The 14992-nt window shown below is 48.7% G+C and overlaps 1 protein-coding gene across 2 annotated transcripts in view; it reads right to left on the bottom strand.

Moving 5' to 3' along the window:
• Positions 1-6197: 6197 nt before the first annotated feature.
• CUL4A (cullin 4A) overlaps positions 6198-14992 on the bottom strand; it is a gene marked incomplete at both ends in the record, with an annotated part of 47510 nt that continues 38715 nt past the window's right edge. For both annotated transcript variants that reach the window (XM_080690067.1, XM_080690068.1), the window contains 4 exons: positions 6198-6293; positions 10211-10363; positions 13862-14034; positions 14145-14250. In XM_080690067.1, the coding sequence (XP_080546193.1) occupies positions 6198-6293; positions 10211-10363; positions 13862-14034; positions 14145-14250 (528 nt within the window). The remainder of the gene's footprint in view (positions 6294-10210; positions 10364-13861; positions 14035-14144; positions 14251-14992) is intronic.

Here is a 14992-nt window from a genome sequence, read left to right as displayed (position 1 = left end):
CCTGTGCCTGCATTAGTTAAAGGGGAGGTGAAAAGACTATTGGCTAAGCAGGATGGGAAAGAAGAGATCACAAATCCTTATTTAAAAAAAAAACTGTTTTAGAGCCAGGTGTGGTGGTGCATGCTTGTAATCTCAGCATTCGGGAGGCTGAGACTGGAGGATCACGGTTTGCAGACAGCCTCAGCTACCTAGTGAGGCCCTTTGTAACTCAGTGAGACCCTGTTTCAAAATAAAATAATAAAAAAATAGGGCTGGGGGTGCAGCTCAGAATTGGAATCCCCCCTGGGTTAAACCCCCAGTACTGCTAAGTAAAAAAATAATAACACACTGTTCTAATGTTCAAAACTTCAGTGACTTATTTTCAGGTCAATCCACTGAACCTCAAAAGCAGTGCTTCCTTTCTGCCTTTGTAGTAATAAAAATTGCTTAAGTTTGCATTAGTTCTGGCTATTCTTTTCTACAAATAGCTAAGAACAAGAACCCAACGCTACATCTCCCACCAGTAGTTTTGGAGCCCAAAGGGGGCACTGTAACACACCACTGTTCCTGAGCATGCTGTGTTTCCAACAAGAACTTAGTGCTGAGACAGCTTCCTCTTTTGTGGGACTAATACTGGAAACCCCAGCGTTTATTTTCATTTTTGTGGTATTGCAGATTGAACCCAGGGACATTCCACCTCTGAAATACACTCCAGCACTTTTTTTTATTTTGAAACAGTGCCTCACTAACTTGCTGAGGCTGGCCCTGAGATCCTGTCTCAGTTTCCCAGGCACTGGGAATACAGGCGTGCACACCACACTTCACTCCGTGACTTTGATGGTCTTTGTGGAATCCTTATTCCAGGCCAGATATGATATATTTCCCACGAAGGGGAAAGTGTGGGAAAGTGTCGCGATGATTTCCTGTCTGGTGATTCTTAAAGGTCTAACAAATTGAGGTGTCACTGGGTTCTTAGCTAGAAAAAGTAGCCAGGAGCCGGGCGTGGTGGCGCACGCTTGTAATCCCCGGGGTTGGGAGGCTGAGACAAGAGGATCGCACAAGTTCGAAGCCAGCCTCAGCTACTCAGTGAGGCTTCCAGCAACTTAGTGAGACCCTGTTTCCAAATAAAATATAAAAAAAGGTCTGGGAGTATATCCCGGAGGTAGAAAGCCTCTGGGTTCCACCCCCAGTACCACGAAGAAAAGAAAAAAAAAAAAAAGAAAAAGAAAAGGTAGCCAGAATGACACTGCTGTGAGCTTAATCAAAGTTCTATTATTACAAAGGTAGAAAGAAGGGACAGAACAAGCCAAGCACTACGTCAGAGGGATGCAGTGGAAGGCTTGGAAAGGAAGACACTGACGTCTCTAAAGACATCTTTTATAAGTATTTATTATCTCCTTTCTCCCATACAGGCTAGCCAATAATTTTCCTCCCAATGTGGGTGCGGGCCCTCTAGTTATCGCTGCTGTGTGAGCCTTTTCCATCAGATCATTGATCAAAATGTGTTACTTGGCTAGCAAGGTCAGGGGCTACACGGTATATGCCCACTTTGAAGTTTAAGCCAGGGACTGTCCACCTGTGTCCTTGGTGAGTGCTCAGCCTTTCCCTATCTCTGTCTGCTAGAAGTTACTTATGTCGAGAACTTGTTTTATAATAAAGACATTAGGAATGCATAAGAATATAATTTTTTAAAGTATGGAGGTTTGGAGCTATAACTATTTTGTGTAATTAGTAATTGTGTAATTGGGTTAATATAGCTAGCTTTTTCATCTTTTAACTTTAGTCTAACTTTTTTGAGAATATACATAGTTCTTTTTCTAGGTGAGAGTGTTTGTGTTTTAACATTCTGTGTTCAGCTGGGATAGCAGCCAACTTTTAGCTGACCAAGGTCAATCCTGGCTGCAGCCCTTGGCTGATAGCTTAGAGGCAGAGAAAAGGATTTTATTGTTTTTCCTAAGTATGAAAACTTTTTTTTTTTTTTTTTTTTAGGTGTGGGGATGGAACCCAAAGGCATTTGACCTCCAAGCTACACTCCCTGCCCAATTTTTATTCTTTATTTTGAAACAGGGTCTCACTAAGTTGCGGAGGGCCTAAGTAGCTGAGGCTGTCCGTGAGCCGCGATCCTCCAGTCTCAGCCTCCCAAATGCTGGGATTACAAGCGTGCCCACCACACCTGGCTGAAAACTTTTTCTTATCAGCAATTAATAAAGCTCTTATTAACAATCAATAAGGGCCCAATCCCCATAAAAAAGGAGGCCTAAGAACAAAATTAAGACCGGGTGTCATGGCACACACCCATGGTCTCAGTGCTTGGGAGGCTGAGACAGGAGGATTGCGATCAGCAATCAGCTGAATCGAAATCAGCTCCAGCAACTTAGTGAGATTCACAGCAACCTAGAGAGACCCTATTTCAGAACAAAAAAATAAAAAGGGCTAAGGGTGTAGCTCAGAGGTGGAATGCCCCTGGGTTCCACCCCATAATGAAGACAGCAGGCAGGCAGGCAGGCAGGCAGGCAGGCAGGCAGGCAGGCAGGCAGGCAGGCAGGCAGGCAGGCAAGCAGGCAAGCATTAACCGCAGTGATCTACTTTTTGTTTTTTCTCTTCTCGGTACTGGGGCTGGAACCAGGGGCATTCTACCTCCGAGCTACACCCCCAGCCCTATTTTTTATTCTTTATTTTGAAACAGAGTCTCACTGAGTTGCACAAGACCTAAGTAGCTGAGGCTGTGAACCTGGATCCTCCTGTCTCAGCAAGCCAGCCTCAGTAATTTAATGAGGCCCTCTGCAACTTAGTCGAGACTCTGTTTCAAAACAAAAAATAAAATAGGAAGCTGGGCCTTGGTGGTGCCCCGGTGCCTGTTTGTAATCCCAGCATTTGGGAGGCCGAGACAGGAGGATCTGGGTTTGCAGAGAGCAGTGGGCATACTGGCTCAGTGTCTAGAAATGGAGTTCGCGGTGTCCATCGTAGGGCAAGTTCCCTCCAAGTTTACCTGAGTGGCCACCAGGATCGAGGGCCCCGGGGCGGGGCCACTCACTCCGCCAGGGACCAGTGCTGGCTGCCTGCCCTGGCTGTTCCCCTGGGCCCTCCATTCTGCTCTGTGGAAGGTGTGGGCAGCCCCTGGGGCTGGCTGGGTGGACTACTGTCCACCCTTGGTGCCTCCTCTGGTCCTCCGGCTCCTGGAGTTTATTTTTGTCTTTGGCCGTCAGGCCACTTCCTAGGTCTTGTCCTCACCCAGACCACCCCGGTGCCAACATTCCCAGATCCTCAGCTGGCAGCAGGCTCTCCCTGTGGGCCCTCCGCAGGCTCGCTTCACCCTGGCTGGGACCCACTCACCTCAAGACACCACCCTCCTGCCCAGCATGGACACCGGGCACCTCTCCTCCTGGGAAGCCACTTCCGCCCCTCAACTGCGGTCTCTGCCCACAGTAACCACTTCCTCTGACCCTCTCCTAAACTCAGGAAGAATGTACATTAACCTAAAGGATTGCTGGTGCTTTTATCCCAGACTTGGAGATGTTCTATAAAACAATTCCTTTTTTTTTTTTTTTTTTGGTTGTGGTGCTGGGAATGGAACCCAGGGGCATTCTACCTCTTCAGAGATACTGCCCGCCAGCCCCAGCTATCTATCTATCTATGTAAAATTTTTTTTTTTGCAGTACAGGGGATGGAGCCCAGGGGCATTCTACCTCTGAGCTACACCTTCAGCCCTACTTTTTATTATTTATTTTGAAACAGGGTTTTACTGAGTTGTAAAGGGACTCACTAAGTAGCTGAGGCTGTCCATGAACCATGATTCTCCTGTCTCAGCCTCCCAAATGTTGGGATTACAAGTGTGAGCCACCACGCCTGGCCCCAGCCCTATTTTTTATTCTTTATTTTGAAACAGGGTCTCTTGCAAAGGACCTCATTAAGTAGTTGACACTGTTCTCCAACCGTGATCCTCCTGTCTCAGCTTTCCAAATGCTGGGATTACAAGCATGCACCACCACACCTGGCTCAAACTCAGCTACTTAGTGAGGTCCTTTGCAACTCAGTGAGACCCTCTTTCAAAATAAATAATAAAAAATAGGGATAGGGGTGTGGCTCAGAGGTAAAATGCCCCGGGTTCCATCCTCAATACGGCAAGTAAAGAAATAAAATAAAAAAATAAAAAGCCTAAATAATGTTTTGTTTTACCATCCTGGGGATGGAACCCAGGGGCATTCTACTTCTGACTTACACCCCCAGCTCGATTTTTGCTCTTTATTTTGAAACAGGGCTGCACTGAGTAGCGGAGGCTGGCCACAAACCTGCGATCGTCCTGCCTCAGCCTGCCAGGTACTGGATTACAAGTGTGCGATCACTCCGGGTTGTCACTAAACAGTGAACAAACGGCATTTCCCCTGTCACAGGTGCTTTGTCTTTTGTTACTGAAGACACCACCTTCCATCCCAGTCTGCATTTGAAGGAGGCTGCTGACAGACTTTTCTGTTAACTTGGTGTCACTGTTTGCTTCTCCTACATTTTCTGGGTACAGCTGTCTGATCTTAACGTTTCGCCTTTATCTTCTAGTGTTCGGCTTTCTCTTTTCTAAGTGCCCTTCCCCTCTCAATGAACGACTCCCTCTATGCTATCTACTTTAAAACAATAGCCTTTCACTGTGACAGGAACAGAGTTCACGGGAGAGCTGCAGCCTCCTGCCCTGCCAGTGTTCCGGCTCAGCAGAGGGAACGCAAAACCCGAGCTCCAGACGCTGGCTGCTTCTTGTCTGGTGTGCTAGTTATTAAAGTTGCTCAACAGTTATGAGGAACATGTCGTTTGCATACCAAAAAGTTTTATTAATGTAATTTTAAGGCCAATTGAACCATTTTTATTCAAAGTAAGTCTATATTAAATTACAATATTAACAATCTCTAGACACAATGAACTTAAAATATAAGAATAGAAATAGAAATCTATTGGTCTTCTATAGACCACATATAGAACTCATAAATGAAGATTTACAAATACAGAAATGATGATACGTAGAGTATAGACTTTAATATGGGAACCCAACAGATGTCATATTTAAACACGCATGTTTGCAAAAGGGAGACTCCTTTAATAATTTAGCATAAAATCAAATTGTATAAACTTGGTATATTCCAGAAAATATTGCTTTAAACATGTACACCATGATCAAAATTCCTTTGGTAGCTTTTAATCAAAATGAAACATGCCATTTTGTAAACCAGAAAGTACTTGTAAGTGTCGCCATAAAGCTCGCTGCCATCTTTACCACACTAAGTCACCATGCCGCCATCTTCGCTGCTCGGCCTCGGGTGTATATCCACAACATGTACCTGGGCACCAACAATATCCTCTCATCTTTTGACACAATGACCTCTGTAACACAACCTCGGACCTGGGATTCTCCTGTGAAGCTTTTTGCCTACGGTGGAGGGGTGGAGAACAAGCACTGTCCCTGCAGAGGACTGTAAAACCAAACCAAACTTTATTATGGTAATCACACGAATACTGCAATTTAAAAATCAAACAGCAGCTACCCCAAGGCCAAAACAGGGGCTGCTAGACTCCATCTCAGAATGAAAACCCCAACCCCAACCCCAACCCCAAGCCCTTCAAAACAGGGAGCACGAGTAACTGAGCTGCAGTGAGCTGGTGGTGCATCGAGTGTGCAGACTTGGCACACTGGGGACCTCGCGCACAGCCTGATCTATAAAAAGTCACCCAGGTCCACACTGTTCTGGAAGTACGCAGAACACAGGGGCCCGTGACGAGGTTGCATAATCGGGTCACCAGTTTGGACGCGGACTGTTTTCTTTCTAATGTTGCCAGCCAAGGGCTCTGCTTTCATCCAAGCGTGTCTTCAGGAGAACGCAGCACTCAGGGTCTTCCTGGTGCACTCTCGATCACACAGCAACAAAGCCCACCCGCAGCTTCCTGCCCGAGAACAAGGCCTTGTGGAGGAGCGCCTGGGGACTAGCATCTTTGTGATTCTGCACAGAGCAACAGCAACAATTTAAATGCATAAAAGAACTAGAAGAAGAACTGGAGGAGAGAAAAGACAGTTTCATCAGAAAGCCCTTGAGCCTTGGGAAGGCCGGTCCAAGGGTCACCTCCTCTTTGGAGCCCCAGTGTCCGCAGCGTTCAGTCACGGCCCAGGGACGGCATGGCCCCACCGCTGCGCGGCCACCTGGGTGTGTGTTTCCCTGGGAGACGACAGCCCCACATAGTGGTCACGCCACATAGTGGTACTGGTTGGGGCTGTCTTTGTCTCGCTCCATATAGTCTCTGTCTATCAGAGATTCGATTCTCTTTTTCAAATCTCCAGGCTGAAAAAGAAAAATAAAGCAAAACACCTCATTATAGTGGCATTAAATTGATATAAGGTAATATAATAGCTCAAGCCTGAATTTTGTATTATACATATAATTCTACAAAAACGACCTGTTGATGCACATTGATAATTACAAAGTGGACGACTCTGCCTCCTTCAAGGACAGTCAGCTCAACTCTTCACCAGCCGCCTGAGCACACGCCTACCTCTGCCAGCTCCTGTTTGGAAGGGAAATCTGCTTATCCCTGGTGGGCACTTTTCTCCTTGGTCTCCCTAAATATTATACTTTAAAGATGATGAATCATCAGGTCCACAGCCTCAGCATGTTCCATCCCAGAAGGGAACCTACCCCAGCTCTGCTGTATTAGGAAGCTAATTTGTGCTGCACTAATGAAGAAGGCCTCATCATGATGGGGGCCTTCTCCCCTGAAGAACATGGACTAGTTCAGCTGCGGAAAGGCCAGGGGTCAGGAGTTGGAATCTTTGGGATTTGATGTATGCATTTTAGGACCCATTTTCACACACATTTCTCTTTCTACCTACCTACCTACCTACCTTCTTTCTTTCTCTCTTTCTCTCTTTCTTTCTTTCTTTCTTTCTTTCTTTCTTTCTTTCTTTCTTTCTTGCAGTACTGGGACGTGAACTCCAGGGGCAGTCTACATCTGAGCTTACATCCCAATTATTTTTTATTTATTTACTCATTTATTTATTTATTGTGGTACTGGGGATTGAACCCAGGGGCGTTCTACCTCTAGGTTACACCCCCAGCCCTATTTATTTATTTATTTATTTATTTATTTATTTATTGCGGGTCTGGGGATGGAACCTAGGGGTATTCGACCTCCAGGCTACAGCCCCTGCTCTATTTTTTAAAATTCTCTATTTTTGAAATAGGGTCTCACAAAGTTACGGAGGGCCTAAAAAGTAGCTGAGGCTGTCTGTGAACTGTGATCCTCTAGTCTCAACCTCCTGAATGCTGGAATTACAAGTGTACCCGGTTTTATTTATTTACTTATTTTGGTGGTACTGGGGTTCCCGGAAACCCTTCTACCTCTGGGCTATACTCCCAGACCTATTTTTTAAATATTTTTATTTGGAAACAGGGTCTCTTAAGCCACCGAGGCTGGCTTCGAACCTACGTGATCCTCCTGTCTCCGCCTCCAAGCATGGGGATTACAAGTGTGCGCCATCACGCCCGGCCTCTGGCTTTATTTATTTTTTATTTTTTATTTTTTTTGAGGTACTGGGGATGGAACCCAGGGACATTCTACCTTCGAGTGACACCCTCAGCCCTAATTTTTTTAAAATTTATTTTTATTGGTGCATTGTAATCATACATCACATTGGAATATAAGACTTGAGAGGATATACAAGCACACATCATCCAATTAGCCCTCATCCAGTCCCCATCCCATTCCCTCCTCCTCCCTCCATCCCATGCTTGTTTGGTGATTAACTTTGATACATTTGTTTATGTACCTCCTGCTTTTTAAAGAGGCTCCATCCTCCCCTATTCCATACCCTCTGATTGGTCACCTTAATTGCTTCACTATAGGGCCTTTTCTATATCTCGACCACTTCCTGTTGCCCCTTTCCTCCTAGCTATTGCATCTGGTTTTAATTTTCTGCGATATTTCTCTGTGCATGCTGCGTTGCAAATACCGACCCCACTCTTGACGGCCCCAGTTGTGGCCTGGCTACCCAGTGGACTGATCCAGACCTCACTGGCTCAAGCAGCGGCCTTGCCTCATGGGAGGTCCAGATTCTGGCCTCGCTGGCCCCAACACTGGCCTAACCCCTCAGCTGACTCCGATCCCGGCCTCGGAGGCCCCAGCACCAGCCTTCCTCACGGCAGGCTCCGATGTTAGCTGATGGCCCCAGCAGCGGCCTAACTCCTCGGCAGGCTCCGATCCAGGCCTCGGAGGCCTCAGTAGCGGCCTTGCTTCATGGAAGGCTCTGATGCCGGCCGCTGGTCCCGGCACTGGCCTAACCCCTCGGCAGACTCACGATACTGGCCTCCGAGACCCCAGCACCGGCCCTGCCTCGCGGCAGGCTCCAATCCTGGCCTCACTGGCCCCAGCACCGGCCTAACCCCTCAGCAGGCTCCGATCCCGGCCTCGGAGGCCTCAATAGAGGCCTTACTTCACGGAAGGCTCCGATGCCGGCCTCGCTGGCCCTAGCACCGGCCTAACCCCTCAGCAGGCTCTGATCCTGGCCTCAGAGGCCTCAATAGCAGCCTTGCCTTACGAAAGGCTCCGATGCTGGTCAGTGGCCCTGGCACTGGCCTAAACTCTCAGCAGGCTCTGATCCAGGCCTCGGAGGCCACAGCACCGGCCTTGCCTCACGGCAGGCTCCAATCCTGGCCTCGCTGGCCCCAGCACCGGCCTAACTCCTCGGCAGGCTCCGATCCTAGCCTCAGAGGCCTCAACAACGGCCTTGCCTCACGGAAGGCTCTGATGCCGGCTAGTGGCCCCGGCACTGGCCGAACCCCTCAGCAGGCTCTAATCCCAGCCTCAGAGGCCCCAGCACTGGCCTTGCCTTGCGGCAGGCTCCGATCCTGGCCTCGCTGGCCCCCGCACCGGCCTAACCCCTCGGCAGGCTCCGATCCCGGCCTCGGAGGCCTCAATAACGGCCTTGCTTCACGGAAGGCTCCGATGCCGGCCATTGGTCCCAGCACCAGCCTAACCTCTCGGCAGGCTCCCATCCCGGCCTTAGAAGCCCCAGCACCGGCCTGACCCCTCGGCAGGCTCTGATCCCGGCCTCGAAGACCCCAGCACTGGCCTTGCCTCATGGCATGCTCTGATCCCGGCCTCGTTGGCCCCGGCACCGGCCTAACCCCTCGGCAGGCTCCGATCCCGACCTCGGAGGCCCCAGCACCGGCCTTGCCTCACGGCAGGCCCCGATCCCAGACTCGCTGGCCCCAGTACCGGCCTAACCCCTCGGCAGGCTCCGATCCTGGCCTCAGAGGCCTCAATAGCGGCCTTGCCTCACAGAAGGCTCCCATGCCGGCCAGTGGCCCCAGCACTGCCCTAACCCTTCGGCAGGCTCTGATCCCGGCCCTGGAGGCCTCAATAGCGGCCTTGCCTCACAGAAGGCTCCGATGCCGGCCGTTGGCCCCGTCAGCCCTAATTTTTATTCTTTATTTTCAAACAGGGTCTCACCGAGTTGCAAAGAGCCTCACTAAGTAGATGAGGCTGTCTGTGAACTGTGATCCTCCTGTCTCAGCTTCCCAAATGCAAGGATTACAAGTGTGCGTCACCATGTCCGACTTCTATTTTATTTTTTATTTACTTACTCTTTTTTTGTGTGTGTGGTACTGGGGATTGACTCAGGGGTGGTCTACCTCTGTGTACACCCCCAGCTTTTTTTACTCTTTATTTTGAAACAAGGTCTCACTATATTACAGAGGGCCTAAGTTCCTGAGGCTGGCCTTGAACCTGTGATCCTCTTTTTCAGCCTCCCAAGTACAGGGATCACAGGTGTGCCTACCACGCCCCGCGGCCACATTTTTGAAACCCTCCCCTAGCTCACCCCACATTCTGCTGTTACAAAGCAGCGCAGCCAGGGCCTGGAGCCCATGGGAGGGCGGTGCCCAGGCCAAAACTCATAAGCAGCAGTAGGGACAACATACCAAGGCAGGCAAAGCTTTGCAGCTTGTAAGCTTGCTGCCTTAACACCCTGTGGGTGAGCGTCACCGCTCCAACTCCAGAGGAGAGGTCCTCTTCCCGCCTGAGAACGGGCCCAGAGGGCTGCGGGGCTCTGTCCGCCGTGGAGAGCCCCAGCGGATCACACCCTCCCATCACGCCCGCCAGCCTCTGCTCATCGCCTCCACTCAAATGGCCTACAGGGGATCCGGCACAGGAGCGGGACGTGCTGAAACTACGCATTCTCTTATGCTAACAGTATGCTTACCTTTACTGGAAATTTCAGCTGATTATACAATTCAGAAACCAGAAGGTTGTGACCCAGAGTCTTTCTCATCTTCATTATTCTTACGATAGCAGCGTCAATCTGATACTGTCTGTCCTGAAACACTCTCTCCGTCGTGCTAACTTGCTCCTCGACCTGTGCAGAAGAAAAGCAGCACAGAGATCAGCTTTAGTATCACTTCATGTTGTTGAGTTTGATGGGAACCTGAATTGATGTGAACCATGGCCACACCTTGATGAATCTTGTTACGGCTTTCAGTTTGTGCTACAAAAATTTAGCTTTTCAGAATAGAAAATTCAAAGCCCAAACTTGAAAATAAATGTAAAAGCCCCACTTTCTTATAGAAAGGCTGCTTATATGAGAATATTAAATGCAGCAGCACAGTGAACCAAGCATCAGGAGGCACGAGAAAGCCAAATATGAGTCTCGATTTACAGTAAGCTTTGTGTAGGAGGAACACAAGACAAGGGGGAACCACTGCATCACGACCCAGGCCAGGGGCAGCCGGGAGGGGCAGCACTGTCGGGGTGGGGCGGCTCTCATACACTTTCAAAGGGACACGTGACTGGAGGTAAGTCGAGAGAGCTTCACTACATTTCTTTATTTTGGGGGCTGGGCGCGGAACCCAAGGGCATTCTACCTCCAAGCTATACCCCAACAATTTCTGAATTATTTTGAAAGGGGCTCTCACTAGGTTGCAGACAGCGTTACTATGTTGGCAAGGCAGGCTGCGAACCTGTGATCCTCCTGTCTCAGCCTCCCAAGTACTGGGATTATAGGCACCACATCCAGCTTTTATTTTTTAATTTTTATTTATTTATTTATTTTGCAGTACTGAGGATGGAACCCAGGAGCATTCTACCTCCAAGCTGCACCCCCTCCCCATTTTTATTCTTTATTTTGAAACAGAGTCTGAGTTGCAAAGGACCTCACCAAGTAGCTGAGGCTATCCTGAGCCACACTCTTCCCGTCTCAGCCTCTCGAGTGCTGGGGTCTCAAGCATGTGCCACCATGCTTGGCTTCTGGCTTTTATTTTTTTTATTTGGAAACAGGGTCTACGTTGCTGAGGATGGCTTCAGCCTCCCCAGTACTGGAGTTACAGGTGTGCCCTACCATGTCCCATGGCGCTTCTATTTTCTAAAAGCAGTATTTTAGCTGGGTGTGGTGGCACACTTGTAACCCCATTACTCAAGAGGAAGGGAGGATGGTAAATTCAAGAATAGTCAGCGTTGACAGCTTACCAAGATCCTATCTCAAAGCAAGAAAAAGGGCTAGGGAAGTAGCTCAGTGGTAGAGCAGCTCTGGGTTCACTCCCTAGTACCACACACACAAAACTACCACCATCAACAAACACCTTACGTCTAATGTCTAACATTAGAGGTCTTAGTAATGTTAACAGGGAACAAATGAATAGGTTCACTGTAAAGGAGAAGATGAACATTACTTGTAGATGAGCCAGAAATAGCTAAAGAAATTGCCAGACGTGGTGGAGCATGCTTGCAATCCCAGGACTTTGGAGACCAAGACAGGAGGATCGCAGGTTTGAGGACAGCCTCAGCAAGTAATGAGGCTCTCATCAACCTAGTAAGACTTTAAATCAAAATCAAAATCTAATAGGGCTGGGGATGTACTAGGAGGTAGAATGCCCCTGGGTTCAATCCCTAAATTCACACACACAAGGCTAAGAAAATCCATCAAAAAGCCATCAACGTCGACGAGAATGCTGTCAATCAGTTGGGAATAAGATAAGTAGCATTACTATTACATACTGAACACAACCAGAGATGGAAGAAAAAGGTCTCCTCACAAGGTGCCAGCACTACGTTGACCTTCCAGATGCCTCACAGACCACAGGACTCCACGCTCTTGACCTCACACCCTCCCTGGGCCAGGGAGGCCTTTGCTGGCCTCACCCCTGGCTCAGGGCTGCAGGTCCCCAAGGATACTGCTCAGGCTTCACGGAGGGCCCCGCCCACTGCAGGTGCTTGTGAGATTGAATGAACTTTGAACCCAGGAGCATTCTACCTTCAAGCATGTGACATCCCCAGCCCTTTCTTATTTTTCTTTTGAAACAGGGTCTCTTTCAGTTGCTGAGTCTCCTTAAGGTGCTGAGGCTGTACTTGAAACTGCGATCATCCTGGCCAGGCCTCCCAAGTACTGGGTTTAAAGGCATGCACCACCACACTAGGCTGACTGAGGGGATTTTATATGATAAATACAAAAACTCTGCAAGTTATTTAATTAATTAATTAATTAATTAATTTTTTTGGTGGTACTGGGGTTCCTGGAAACCCTTCTACTCTGGGCTACACTCCCAGACCTATTTTTATATGTTTTATTTGGAAACAGGGTCTTTTAAGCCAGCGCGGCTAGCTTCGAACCTGCGCGATCCTCCTGTCTCTGCCTCCCAAATGCGGGGATTACAAGCGTGTACCACCACTCCTGGCTCTGCAAGTTAATTTAAATAAAAAATATCAATGTTCCTATGGGAAGGGGAGCAAAAACATGATGAAATTTTTTCTAGTTCACTGAGAGAATAAAAATTATACAAAAAAAAAATTTTTTTTTTTTTTGCAGTATTGGGGATTGAACCCAGGAGCATTCTACCTCCAAGCTACACCTCCAGTTCTATATTTTATTATTTTGAAACAGGGTCTGAGTTGCAGAGGGCCTCACTAAGTTGCTGAGGCTGGCTTTGAACCTGTGACCCTCCTGTCTCAGCCTCCCTAGCGCTGGGATTACAAGCGTGAGCCACTAAACCTGGCCAACAAATTGTTAACTAAAATAATTTAGGGTTCAGGTTGTGGCTGTGGTAGAGAGTACTTCCCTAGCAAAGGCATGGTCCTGGGTTCTATCTTTAGCATTGAAGAAAAAGAGATTGAGGGTGCAGACTGGACACAGATGAACAGAACCTGGAGAATGAGACACAGAATTCAAGCGTGCTATCCAAGAAAGTCGCCCCCCTTTCTGAGGGCCCCTGCCACAGCCCCTCCCCCTTCCAGAGCTGTGGTCTCAAACGTGCCTGGACTCTGCTCCCCACGAGAGCCAGAGGCAGAGACAGGCAGCAGCCACACCCTCGGAGGCCCAGCCAGAGGCCACCCTTCTTCCAGGGCAGGACGCTGCCTGAGCCCAAGGCTCAGAGAGCACTGACGCGCTGGACAGAAGAGGCCAGGACAGAATTCTGGGAATTCCCCATGCTTTCTGTGGTCTTAGAGTCGGGGGAAGAGATGACCTGTGTACCACTGGGCGAATGGCGGTAACTGTGGTTAAGCTTTCTATCTGATTTTTTTTTCTTTTTTTTGCGGGTCTGGGGATGGAACCCAGGGCCATTTGACCTCTGAGCCACACCCCCATCCTATTTTTATTCTTTATTTCGAAACAGGGTCTCACTAAGTTGCAGAGGGCCTCACTAAGTAGCGAGCCTCCCGTCTCAGCCTCCCCAGTGCTGGGATTACACGCGTGCGCCACCACACCTAGCTTCTTTCTGATTTTCATTCCCATTGAGAACACAGTTAATGAAAGGTACATGAAAATGAGTTCTCCTGTAAACATTAGACATTCAGATTAGACTTAGAAATATGCAGCAGACCTCTGACAGTCACAAATTACTGTGAATACAAAGTTTATACATACGGTTTCCTTCATCTGAATCTGATTGATCTTTATTCTAAACAACTTGTGCTTGAACTCTCCATTGAAAATGAACTTGTCCCCGTCTTCGACCTCCTTCCCCTTGGGGCTTTTGGTGAGCACACGTGCTTTCCCGCAGGCCAGGGACTGCAGCGTCCTTCTCAGTTCGCTGTCCTCTGGGTGGGGGCAAAGGCTGGCATGAGCACGGGCATGGCCACAGTGACCACTGGCCCGCGCGGCCTGCCCGCTGCGCCTCCTCCCAAGACGTCCACAGCGGGCTTCCTACCTATCCCGGTGGCCATCTTTATTTCCTCGAAGCTGAACCCGTCCCCCTCGTTGAACATGAGCAGCACCAGCGTCTGGAAGAGGGAGACCTGGAACTCCTTCTTCCCCTTCAAGGAAACAGAGCTGTCAGTTTTGCAGCTGTACACGGAAACTTTGTAAGATCAGGAGAGGCTGCTTTAGCTCTCAGACATTTTGTGAGGAATAAAAAAATTACTGCCGGGCATGGTGGCACACATTTGTAATTCCAGTACTTGGGAGGGAGGAGGAGACAGAAGGATTCCAGGGTCTTGTTGGTGCACACTTGTAATCCCAACATTTGGGAGGCTGAGACAGGAGGCCTCAGCTATTTAGTGAGGCCATTTGCAACCCAGCAAGACCCTGTTTCAAAATATTAAAAAAAAAAAAAAAAAAAAAAGGCTGGCATTATAGCTTGGAGGTAGAATGCCCCTGGGTTCCATCCCAGGTACTGTAAATACTGCAAGAAAAAAAGTCTTGTTGAGTTGCTGAGCTTTTCTGTATTGCTGAGATTGTCCTCATACCTGCAATCCTCCTGTGTAAGCCTCCCAAGTACTGGGATTACAGGCGTGTGCCACCCTTCCTGGCTGACAATTTAAAAATTCTATTAACTGGCTGGACATGGTGGCACACAGGACTATAGGTTTGAGGCCAGCATGCAGTGACTTACTAAGACCATGACTCAAAATAAAAAATAAGCCGGGCGTGGTGGCGCACGCTTGTAATCCCCGCGCTTGGGAGGCGGAGACAGGAGGATCGCGCTGGTTCGGAGCCAGCCTCCCTGGCTTAAGAGACCCTGTTTCCAAATAAAAAAATATATAAAATAGGCCTGGG

This window comes from Muscardinus avellanarius (assembly GCF_963383645.1).
Source record: "Muscardinus avellanarius genome assembly, chromosome: 2".
NCBI classification, from domain to species: Eukaryota; Metazoa; Chordata; class Mammalia; order Rodentia; family Gliridae; genus Muscardinus; species Muscardinus avellanarius.
Note: the sequence above shows the minus strand (reverse complement) of the source record. Positions and strands in the feature narration are given on the sequence as shown.